The sequence below is a fragment of the Hippocampus comes genome, unplaced genomic scaffold (genome assembly GCF_001891065.2).
Source record: "Hippocampus comes isolate QL1 unplaced genomic scaffold, H_comes_QL1_v1.1 scaffold295, whole genome shotgun sequence".
Classification (NCBI taxonomy): domain Eukaryota; kingdom Metazoa; phylum Chordata; class Actinopteri; order Syngnathiformes; family Syngnathidae; genus Hippocampus; species Hippocampus comes.
Window position 1 is genome coordinate 747108 of NW_017804848.1, and position 10444 is coordinate 757551.

The 10444-nt window shown below is 60.6% G+C and overlaps 3 protein-coding genes across 5 annotated transcripts in view; 1 reads left to right on the forward strand and 2 right to left on the reverse strand.

The window, feature by feature from the left end:
• Positions 1-1902, forward strand: part of strn3 (striatin, calmodulin binding protein 3) — a 6112-nt gene extending 4210 nt beyond the window's left edge. The window contains 6 exon segments of the mRNA XM_019878040.1: positions 42-163; positions 364-531; positions 600-740; positions 842-949; positions 1103-1189; positions 1266-1902. Coding sequence (XP_019733599.1) covers positions 42-163; positions 364-531; positions 600-740; positions 842-949; positions 1103-1189; positions 1266-1435 — 796 coding nt within the window. The 3' untranslated portion in view covers positions 1436-1902.
• A 221-nt stretch (positions 1903-2123) lies between these two features.
• LOC109520632 (coiled-coil domain-containing protein 65) lies at positions 2124-6289 on the reverse strand. 3 transcript variants are annotated; one of them, XM_019878001.1, is made up of 9 exons: positions 6074-6289; positions 5482-5621; positions 5046-5213; positions 4629-4798; positions 4026-4176; positions 3762-3947; positions 3383-3574; positions 3212-3322; positions 2124-2743 (listed from the first exon to the last, which is right to left on the reverse strand). In XM_019878001.1, the coding sequence occupies exons 2-9, from the start codon at positions 5608-5610 to the stop codon at positions 2477-2479; spliced, it is 1374 nt and encodes a 457-aa protein (XP_019733560.1). In that variant the 5' UTR covers positions 5611-5621; positions 6074-6289; the 3' UTR covers positions 2124-2476. The 3 variants fall into 3 exon arrangements, with proteins under 3 accessions (XP_019733560.1, XP_019733554.1, XP_019733567.1); XM_019877995.1 differs by having other exon boundaries at positions 3383-3601; XM_019878008.1 differs by having other exon boundaries at positions 2650-2743; positions 3152-3322; positions 3383-3601.
• Positions 6290-6393: 104 nt separating this feature from the next.
• The window catches only part of coch (coagulation factor C homolog, cochlin (Limulus polyphemus)), a 6786-nt gene continuing 2735 nt past the window's right edge, over positions 6394-10444 (reverse strand). Inside the window, exons 3-14 of the mRNA XM_019877985.1 lie at positions 10321-10362; positions 9843-10020; positions 9275-9408; positions 9081-9188; positions 8823-8970; positions 8611-8714; positions 8262-8488; positions 8065-8179; positions 7840-7983; positions 7088-7244; positions 6916-7010; positions 6394-6740 (exon numbers count right to left, since the gene is read on the reverse strand). Of these exons, the coding sequence (XP_019733544.1) occupies positions 6568-6740; positions 6916-7010; positions 7088-7244; positions 7840-7983; positions 8065-8179; positions 8262-8488; positions 8611-8714; positions 8823-8970; positions 9081-9188; positions 9275-9408; positions 9843-10020; positions 10321-10362 (1625 nt within the window). The 3' untranslated portion in view covers positions 6394-6567. The remainder of the gene's footprint in view (positions 6741-6915; positions 7011-7087; positions 7245-7839; positions 7984-8064; positions 8180-8261; positions 8489-8610; positions 8715-8822; positions 8971-9080; positions 9189-9274; positions 9409-9842; positions 10021-10320; positions 10363-10444) is intronic.

A 10444-nucleotide genomic window follows, 5' to 3' on the forward strand; every position in this document is an offset into this window, starting at 1 on the left:
CGGGCCGCTCTCCGGCCTAACCTTGCCGTGTGTCCCTCTAGCGGCCCCGTGCTGTCGCTGGCCGTGACGCCCGACGGCGAGCAGTGCTTCAGCGGCAGCGCCGACGCCACCATCCAGCGCTGGAACGTTCCCGGCTCCGACGTGGACCCTTACGACACGTACGGTACGTCGCGCGGATGCGCCGAACCGCGTACGTCCCCTTCCGGCGCTCGACGCGGCGCGATGGCGTCCGAGGATGTTGAGCTTCCAAAGCGATTTCGGCGCGGGGTTCCGATGGCAGACGCCGCGAACAGGCTGCGACGCCGCGAGTCTCGTTTCTCGAGCGAACGCCTTCCAAATCGGACCGTGTCTCGCCGCCGCCAGAGGCCCGCACGCTGGCCGGGACGTGGAGGGGCCACTCGGACGCCGTGTGGGCTCTGGCGTACAGCGGCGTCAAGAACCGCCTCCTGTCCTGCTCGGCCGACGGCACCGTCAAACTGTGGAACCCCGACGAGGAGAACCCCTGCGTCAGCACTTTCAACGCCGCCGCAGGTCAGCAGCGCCGCGCGCCCTCGGACAACCCCGCCCGTCCCCAACATGACGGCTTTGTGCGCGCGCAGAGCACGGCACCCCCACCTCGGTGGACTTCAACGGCTGCGACCCCGCCCACATGGTGGCTTCGTTCGACAGCGGCGACGTGGTGCTGTACGACCTGGAGACGTCCCAGAGCGCGCTGGTGCTGAAGGGCCAAGGCGAAGGAAGTAAGCGTCGTCGCCAAACGTCATTCCGTCGACACTTCGTGAGCGCGCAAAGCGGCCATTTTGTCCCCCGGCGTGACACGACTTGTCGCTGTGGCGCGCAGGCCGTCCCGGCTGCCATCACATCTACAAGGTGGTGAGTCACCCGACGCTGCCCGTCACCATCACGGCGCACGAGGACCGAAACATCAAGTTCTTCGACAACAAGTCAGGTAACGAGAGACCCGCGCGGACGCCGCTTGCGCGCTCGGCCTCAATTCAGGGCTACTTCGTTTTGGTCGTCGCGCAATTCGGAGAGCGAAAACGCTCGCCTCTCGACGACGAATCATCCGCGATTTCTTTCGTCGCGTTTTGTTTGCGCGCAGGGAAGGTGATCCACGCCATGGTGGCCCACCTGGACGCCGTGACCAGCCTGGCGGTGGATTCCAACGGGATCTACTTGATGTCCGGCAGTAAGTGGACCCGTCGCTCTGAAAGTTGGGCGGGGGGGGGCGACGGATTGACGGCTGCGCTCGCCGCCCCTTCCAGGTCACGACTGCTCGCTGCGCTTGTGGAATCTGGACTCCAAGACGTGCGTGCAGGAGATCACGGCGCACCGCAAGAAGAGCGACGAGGCCATCTACGACGTGACCTTTCACCCCTCCAAGGCCTACATCGCCTCGGCCGGAGCCGACGCCCTCGCCAGGGTTTACGTGTAGGGCGGCCGCCCCCCCGCCCGCCCACTCGCAGGGGACCCTCGCCGGGTCCGCCGGCAGACACGGGATGCCGATCGCTTGCCCCGCACGCGCCGCCCGTAGGCCGACACGGGCAGCCGACCGATGACCTCATCAGATCACGTGACACTAAAGCCCCTCCCCCCACGCCACCAACGCCCCCGTCGGAGGTGGACCTCAGGCTCTCTTCACTGACAAGGATGACGACGGTTCAGGTTTTGTCACCAAAGGGTCCGGAGCGCATCGACAATTTTGTCGGGGGCGGGGGGGGGGGGGGTCCAAGGATTCAGCCCATCCCAAGGATTCAGCCCATCGGAGGTCTCCGTTCAGTCACCGATGTCGCGAGCGATCGTCGGCTTTTTAATGTTTGTGTGATGACATAATGGAAATGATCGATCCCGATCGGTGATGGCGGGGGGGTGGGGGGGACTCGGGACGGCGATCACGCCCCCACCCCGTTCAGACACGACGTGCTCGGTGCGATGCCATCATCGATCAATGCGGGACCGAGGACCTCGGCGGCGGCCGGCCAATCCGAACTCAAGTCGACATCCTGAGCTCTTGTGACGACATGACAACTTTCAGGAGGGGGGAGGAGTCTCACCGCTCTGTCAAAAAGTCAAGGAAGTAGCTGCCAACTCATTGAAATTTGTATTTATTGGAGATTTTTCCCCCCCCTTGGTTGCTAGGTAGACCACGTAGCATTGAGCCGCGGCACGTCGCTCACTGCCGCCACGAGCACGCTTTCTCACGAGGCGGGAGGGAGCGTCCCATCAGAGGCCTCCCGGAGCCCGCCGCGCGCCGCCTCCCGATTGGCTTGTTTTTTTTTTTTTTTTTTTGGTTTTGTTTTTTTAACTTAAGGGATTGATGGTGCGCCAAGCAGCTGACGTTGACCACGTGACGTGTTACTACTTCCTGTCGGTGTCCTGCATGACGACCACAATAAAAGTATTTTTTCTAGTCTTCCAATCGGCGTTCGGTTTCATTGAGAGGACCGTGCGGCCAAACCCGCCTCGCGCCCGCCCGTTACGAAAGCGAGTTCCCGAAGACGACGCCGGCCTCGATGATGTTGTGGGGCGTCGTTGCGAGGGCGGGGCCGTCTGCGGTGGGCGCGGCCTTGACGGCGAGGAGGGCGGGGACTCCTCCGAACGCCGCGCCTTCCAGGCGGCGGCGTAGCAGAAGTCTGAGCCGATGGTTGTCGCGGCGCAACTCGTCCTCGCGTTGGGCCAGCGCGTCTTGCCGCAGCAGAGCCCAGTTGAGGCGGTAAATCAGCCGATGGACGTCGGGGAGCGTCTGCGCACGCAGGCGGCGCGTTGCGGACATGAAGAAAAAGGACAACAATCTTCCCGTTAATGAATGCAACATGGATGGATGGATGAGCCCCCCCCCCACCCCCCACATGAAACCACTAAGGGGTGAATGCCCCGCCCTCAGAGGGTCGCCTGGCATGCCCAGCCCGTTGGCCCCGCCCTCTGTGCACCCCTTTGACAATTCAGTTCCTGACGCTTTCTTTCTTCTGTTTCGTTCCGTCCAGGCCACTGTTGTATGTTTACGTTGAAATGAACGAGGTGTCGAGTTGAAATATTGAAATATGAATTTTCATAATATTGAGTCAGCTGACAGTGTGTCGTTTCGTCATCAGACATCACAATCGGTCACTTTCAATTGACAATATCTTGTCACGTCCTCAACGTGCCGTACGTTTTTTGTTGATTCTTTTTACCCGTTGCCACGACGACGCCTCGGCGGTTGAACACTCACCTTGCTCGGCGGCGATGCTCCCGGCCGCTCGTCGTCCTCACCGTGCGGCCAAGAAGTCGTGGCTTGCTCGAGCTTGCCGCACAAAGAAGCGGCGCGCAAAACGTTCTCGCCCTGCGGACACAACGTCCGTCAGCGACGCGGCCGCCTCATCTCTGACCGCAGTCCGCCCACCTTGGCGACGACCGCCTTCAGCTTGCGCGTGGCCGAATCCGTCCGCAGCGCCAGCGCGGCCAGGCGTTTCCTGGACGCCTGGCGAGCTCCGGTCAGGTGGTGGCCGAGGCGGCGCGTCTTCGCCGCGACATCCACGCCGGCCTTGGTCAAGATGTCGGCCTCGGCCCCCGTTTCCGCCTGGAAAGCGCTCAGCTTCGCGCGCAGGTCAGCGACGGAGGCCTGGAGATGAGATGTTACGCCGACGGCCCCCGCTACAAACAAAATGGTGGCTTTGGCGTCACCTGCAGCCTGCGCACTCTCCTCACATCCTCGCGGCCTGGAGATCAGATGTTACGCCGATGGCCCCCCGCTACAAACAAAATGGTGGCTTCGGTGTCACCTGCAGCCTGCGCACTCTCCTCACATCCTCGCCGGTGTCATTGATCAGTTTTTGGTTTCTGGACATCAGAAGTCGGCCCGGGTGGCGCCCCTGCTCCACTTCCTGTTTCGTTTCCGGTTCCGCTTCCCGCCTCTGGCGCAGTTTCTCTTCCCGGTTGGCCTCGTCGGCGCCGCGCAGCGCCGCCACCTGTCGGCGGGACGCGGCAACGCCGGCTTTCAAACGAGCCGCTCGAAACCGAGACGGCGAGCGAGATCGGCGACGTACCCGCTCCCGCTGAGCGTCGCGGAGGGCCGCGATGACGTCGCCGTACGCGGCGTGGACTTCGCGCATGACGTCGTTGTGGCGCCGCCGCATCGTGGACGCTGCCTCCTCCAAGTCCCGGCGCTGATCCTGGGACTTCGCCGCCATCTTCTCTCTGCAGGTGGGACCTCGGCGTGTTAGCACGCCATCCGCTTTCGACCGCGTTTGTCCTCGACAAGCCGATTGTGTACGCCGTGTGTGTTTGAGTCCAAGTCGTTCAACTCAAAGTGACACTCGCAACTCTGCAAACGACGCACCCTTCCCACGAATGAGTCATTTCAAGAGGTGTTGACCCTAGAAAAGAATCCAAAGACAAATGCGGTGCCCGAAAAGGTGCGCGAAGTTAGCGCAGGCATGAATCGAGACTCGCTATTACGTGGGTGACTGCGCTAACACCACGCGGGAAGTCCACAGTCAAGTATAGAACCCCTCACCCCTAGAAATGCCAGGCAGACCCGTTCACCCGCATTTCCCAGCATTGCGTCAAAACGACGCCATATACGCCGAACGGTTTTGGTCGCGCGTGTCGGCGTGAAGAAGATGCTTCGATGGCGGCATCCTACCGACCTCTCTTCCGCGAAGCCTCGGCCGACCTCTTGCAAACTTTGCTCCCAGCGCCGCCGCACAAAAGTCACGCGCTCATCCAGCAAAGTCCGCAAACGCTCGGCCTGATGCAGGTGAAGGCGACTTACGCGGCAACACTGACGCTCCGCCTCCTCCAGGTCGCGTGACAATCTCTGCCAACAAAAAAGCAGCGAGTCACACGAGAAACAAACGGGATGAAAAATCAAGTCGGGGATGGGAGAAACAAACAGGAAGTGACGTGTTCAAATTCGGCAGGTGACATAAACGAGCGCAGCCAACAGGAAGTGACGTGAGCAAGAATCAGGAAGGGCCGAGAAACCGAGCGGGAAGCGGTCTCGGGAACAGACAAACGGGAAGCGACGCGCATTTTATCCGGCAAGCCGCCGGCACGCTAACCACCTGGATGACATCATCCAGTCCGTCCAGCTGTCGCTCGAAGCTCCGTCTCAAGACGACGATGTCATCGCGCAGCTGTTCCGAGAGCGCCTGGCGGAGGATGACGCGCCAGGCGTGGTTGAGCTTCGTCCGATTGACGCGCGAGTTCCGCTCCTCCCGCTGGACTTTGACCTGCGGCCACAGACCCGCCCACTTAAGACTTCCGGGCGCGCCCACTTCAGCAGCCTCAAGGTCGTGATATCGTCATGTACTTTCGAGAATGACGTGAAATAAAGTCAACGTTATTCCGCGGACGCGACGTGATGTCATGGTGTCGCATCTTCGTTTTTTTTTTTTTTTTCGCCCATTCTCATCATCACTGCGCATCATTTCATGGAACGATCATCCTCATGCCCTGACGTCATCGTGACAATGACGTCACTTGCTCCCCGCTCCTTACCTCGAGGAAGCGTGCGAGAAGCTCCTCCCTCTTCCTGTTGACTTCCTCTTGTTGGAGTGTGTCTGGATGACGTCCAAGGGGTAGCTCCTCCCCCGACACCTGGCCTCCTTTCTTCGCCTTCCTGGGCATCTTCCTCTTCCTCTTCCTCCTCTTCCTCCTTGTCAACCTGCCACGAGTTGCATTTGCACTTGATTCGGTTCACCGTCACAGGACCGCCAATGAGAAACTTGCAACGCTCACCTGAGTGACTCGAAATTCGAGGTCAACACGAGTGTATTGTCTTTCGTTTGACAGCTTCTCAGTATCGTTGAGAATTTCATGAGCCGTGTCAGTGGATTTGGTCGCGCGTGCGTTTGTGTGTGTACGTTCAATTACTGGAGGAGGGGAAAAAAAGGTGAATCAGAATCCAAAATTTTCATGAGTTTTATTCTTATTCTTGGGTTTGTGTTGTGTGTTTCGAATATGCGGAGCCTGTCGCGAGAGTGTGGAAACTTTGGTGTACCGAATCAAACGGCCGCGATGTGACGAACGCGTTCAAATGTTTCGAATATGAAACACAATGACGATTTTTTTAAAGCGCGCGTGTTCGTCAGCTTACCTCGTCTCCGCGTTCCTGCCTGGATGGAATGTTTGCGTCTCGTTTCCGTGGCGACCGCTGTGGACGCCGTCCGCCATCTTGGTGCTGACTTCCGGTCCGCTGCCGACGCAAAACCAAGACACGCCCACGCGCGCGCACACTCGACATTTCTGATTATTTTTTGACGTTTGAAATTTGTATGTGCACTGTAAAGATCGATCCCTTTTTATCTGGACTGTTTGGATGATCCCCGATCGGGGGGAGGAAGCAGACTTTCGTCGTCATCATTCTCGCCTGACTGACTCGTCAAGATAGCTCGATCAATCAAGACCAAATCGCAAAAACGTCTTTATTTGTAAACGGGTCAAAATAAATACAGAAGAACAAAGACGTCTTTGGCTCGCGACAACTTTACACTTTGTTAAAGTCGAAAATAGGACAAAAGAGATGCAAAAAAAGAGAAAGCCTTTACGCGTGACGTCACCGGCCAATCACCCGGCCCGCGTCATTCAGTTGTTCACGTCGAAGTCGCGACAAATTGCGCGGACGAGGTCGTCGACGAGATCCTCCAGGCCGCCGAAGTGTCGGCTGAAGAAGACGTGCTCGTCTTTGGGCTCCGACGCCATCGCGCGCAGGTCGTCCATGGGCGCCCAGGCCACGCCCACCGAAAAGATGCCGATGCCTGGCACGGGGGTCGGGGTCGGGGGCAAACGGGACAAACTCGTCAAAAGACGATAAGAACACATTTATATCAAGACCCCAAATATTGTGAAACTTTGGGGAAGGGAGGGTTATTTGAGTGGCACTCTAGCACCCCCTAGTGACCATCCCGTGTATGGACAGACAGACAGACACACCTTGATTCCGGGCCGTCAGCGCGGGTCCGCCCACGTTGTCGTACGACTGGCCGTCAGTCACCACGATCAGGAAGTTGCGTCCGGCCGCCGTCGGCCTGTCACGGGAGACGTCAATCACGTCGGGGGTGCGAGCGCGACCCGTCGCGGGCGCCGGTCAGCAAGCGTCAGTCACCTGAAGAGGTTCTCGGCGGCGTAAGCGATGGCGCTTCCCGTGGCCGTGCCGCCGCTCATGTAGGGGATGGCTCTCAGGGCGGCCAGGACGCCATCTTTGCTGGCGTGCTGCCGCAGGCCGAACTCCAGGCGCTGGTCGTACGTGAACTGAACGGCGCCTGGACACGACGCGGCGCAGTGGACGGGCGTCAGTCGCGTGCGTGGCGGGCGTGCGACAAACGGACGCAACGCCACCGACACTAAAAATGATCATCGAGAAACGGCGAGGTCTCCGGAGTTCGGGCAACGTAAGATGGCCGCCGGTGGCTTCACTCCTCGCTGCGGCAAATCATGGCCTCGTCAAGCAACACGACTCCTTAATTTATTGATTTCTTTTTGTCATTCACGACGGCGGGATTACCGGATGAAAATTGTTCCGTGACTCGGACCGAACGATCGTAAGGGAGATGTCGATTGACACCGCGTTTGCTCATCAGCTCGGAGCTTTGCGGTTCGCGAACGTGGCGCCGGTCTCGTGTGCCCTCCTGGCGTCCTCCTGTCGGTCAATGCCGAAGAACCGATCCAGGACGCCGTCGGACATGTCACACGATGCGGCGAGACCGACAAAACTTTGGACATGCCGGACTTTTGTCGGCGCGTCCCAGAGGACCGACCGTTGAGTTTGTCACGCTCCCCGCCTGACGGCGCGCGAAGACAACTCGAAAGCGGGTCCCCGACGGGGCAAAGATCAGCGCGTGAGAGCGGCGCGCTCACCCACGTGAGCGCCCACGTCGGAGATGTCAAACTTGCTGGCGACGGCGACCAGGAAGTCCAGGACCGTCCGGAAGTTGGGATCGCCCACGCTGGACGAGCCGTCGATCAGGAACCCGATGTTGACCGAATTGTAGCACGTGCGACCTGCCGCCAAAAACACCGTTGAGAGCACGGCGGCGGCGTTCCGTCGAAGCGGCCGGATACGGTCGTGGCGCCGCGTCGTACCGCACAGAAGCGCGTCCGGCGAGCAGAGCCTCTGCGCCAGAGGTTTGACGTGTTTGGTGGTCCCGAACCAGCTCGGCATCCGATAGCCGAAGAAGCCGTTGTCTTTGCACACCGCCTGAAAGAAACGGGCGACCGGGACGTGAGCGAGCCGGACGACGGCGGGGCTCCGGGCGATCCCGTTCGGCCGGCTCGCCGACCTTCTTGGCAAAGTCGCGGTCGGGCACGGCGGGGAGCTCGTCGGGCGCGGGCGCGGTGACGGCCACCAGGAAGAGGTTGACGCCCGCGCGGCGGGCGGCGGCGGCCGCCGGCTCCAGGTCGTCCGACGGCCATCCGTCGATCAGCACCAGCATGACCCGAGGGTGACCGCGCCTGGCGCCGCTCCGCTGGGTGAACAGCGTCTCCGCCGCGTGCGCGACGGCCTTGCCTGCCGACGCGCAAACGCCGCGTTCTGGCTTGCTTTGTCTCCCCCGAGAGTCACGGACGGCGACAACAATCGACTCTGGTGTGCGTGTATGTGTGTGTGTGTGTGTGTGTGTGTGTGTGTACCTGTGTTGGTGTCCCCTCCGAGATGTTTGAGCTCTTTGATGGCAAACTGAAGCTCTTTGGGGTGCGTGTAGTTGCTGAGCAGGAATTCTGTCTTGGGAACGTCACTGCACACACAAACATACATCCGATTGTGTCTGCGTGTGTGCAAGCTTGCATCTATTCATACTCTATCTGTGTGTGTGCGTGTGTGTGTGTGTGTGCACGCGCGCAACCTGGCCTGCACGAGCCCCACATGGGGACCGTTGACGCCGACTTTCAACATGGCCACCAGTTTGGTGAGAAAGTTCTTCTGCAGGTTGAAACGCCGCCGCCCCAAGTTGGAGCTGCTGTCAATCACCAGCGCGATGTCCATCTGGCAGTCTGGAATGAAACAGGACAGGGCAGGATCGGTCGTGATGGGATGGGACGGAAGGGACAGGACGGGACACAAGGAGACAGGTGGGGAGGGGGGACGGAAAAGACAAGGTTACCTTTATTTCCGATTTTTTGGACAGACGTCTTCTTGACGGCTTTTTTGGCCGGCCTGGTCGTAGCAGTGGAGTTTCGAATCAGCTCCTGCGGCCTCCGGTCCTCGGGCTCTGGGGTGGGGTGAGGGGGGGGGGGCATCATGAAAAAAACCATGGGCGCGTCCCTTCTGGCGTCCTCGCTCGCGCTCTCCACCTACCGCCGAGGCCGAAGGAGGCGCTCCAGTGCGACAGGGCCCGCGACTGGACGCCGTTGGCCAGGGAGGCGGCGTAGCGCTGCCGGCCCGGCAGACGCTTGAGCGCCACCTCGCCGCCGGCGCGTCCCACGGCGCCGCTGCACACAAGCGCGGCACGTGAGGTCACCCGAGCCCGCTTAATCCTCGGCCGCAGCATTCCTGAATGCCGCCTTCAATTTCGGGACATGAGACACGCGGGCACGCGCGCCGCCGGAGCGGGAGCGCCAAAAATGCTCCTTCGCCGCACAACTCGGCAGGCGCTTTCGCGCGCAGAAAAGTGGAAAGTTTTCACCTCGACGCAACAGCAAAAACGGACAAATGTCTTTCTTGTTCCCCCCCCACGCATGGATGAGCGCACGTCCCGCCGAAACTCGCTCGGGGGCGAGCAAATGGGAACGTCCGATCTCAGGTCCTGACACGCGTGACTCGAACGCCGGTGCAAAATCATTTGCAGGGTCCCACGCGCGACTGAAACGTTCTCTCCCGACTACGACAACACTCAGTCCGGGGCTCGCACGCGCCCAACTTGTACCTGTGCAGGGCGGCGCCGCAAATGGACGAGACGGCGGCATAGACGCCGGTGCCGAAGACGGAGGGTCCGCCTCGGGCGCAGTCGGGCGGACACGACAGCAGGACGTCGCCCGCCGTCGCCGCCGCCGCCGCGGAGTCCAGGTCGACGCCGCGGGTGCCGCAGGTGAGCGCCCGCCTTGCTGAGCGACAAGACAACGACAGCACCCGGCGGCGTCAGACCGACGGAACGCGAGCTTGACGTCAACAAAGAAAGAAGGCGAGCACGCACCCGAGCTTTCGCAAGGTGGCCACCACGCCAGGAAGAAAACACCTGCGGGACAAAAAAAAACAACACGAGTCAGAGCGCCGAGGAGGAGACGCCGCGGGTGCCGCAGGTGAGCGCCCGCCTTGCTGAGCGACAAGACAACGACAGCACCCGGCGGCGTCAGACCGACGGAACGCGAGCTTGACGTCAACAAAGAAAGAAGGCGAGCACGCACCCGAGCTTTCGCAAGGTGGCCACCACGCCAGGAAGAAAACACCTGCGGGACAAAAAAAAAAAACAACACGAGTCAGAGCGCCGAGGAGGCAAAATAACGCAGCGGGGAGGGGGGGTGACGTGGT

Excerpts from the sequence above, each read along its gene's own strand:
- LOC109520632 (XM_019877995.1), bottom strand. The coding sequence starts at position 5,610 with ATGCCCAGGAAGGCGAAGAAAGGAGGCCAGGTGTCGGGGGAGGAGCTA. Across the intron at positions 4,799-5,045 it reads GACTGGATGATGTCATCCAG|AGATTGTCACGCGACCTGGA; the intron begins GTGGTTAGCGTG and ends TTTTGTTGGCAG. Across the intron at positions 3,323-3,382 it reads TGAAGGCGGTCGTCGCCAAG|GGCGAGAACGTTTTGCGCGC; the intron begins GTGGGCGGACTG and ends TTGTGTCCGCAG.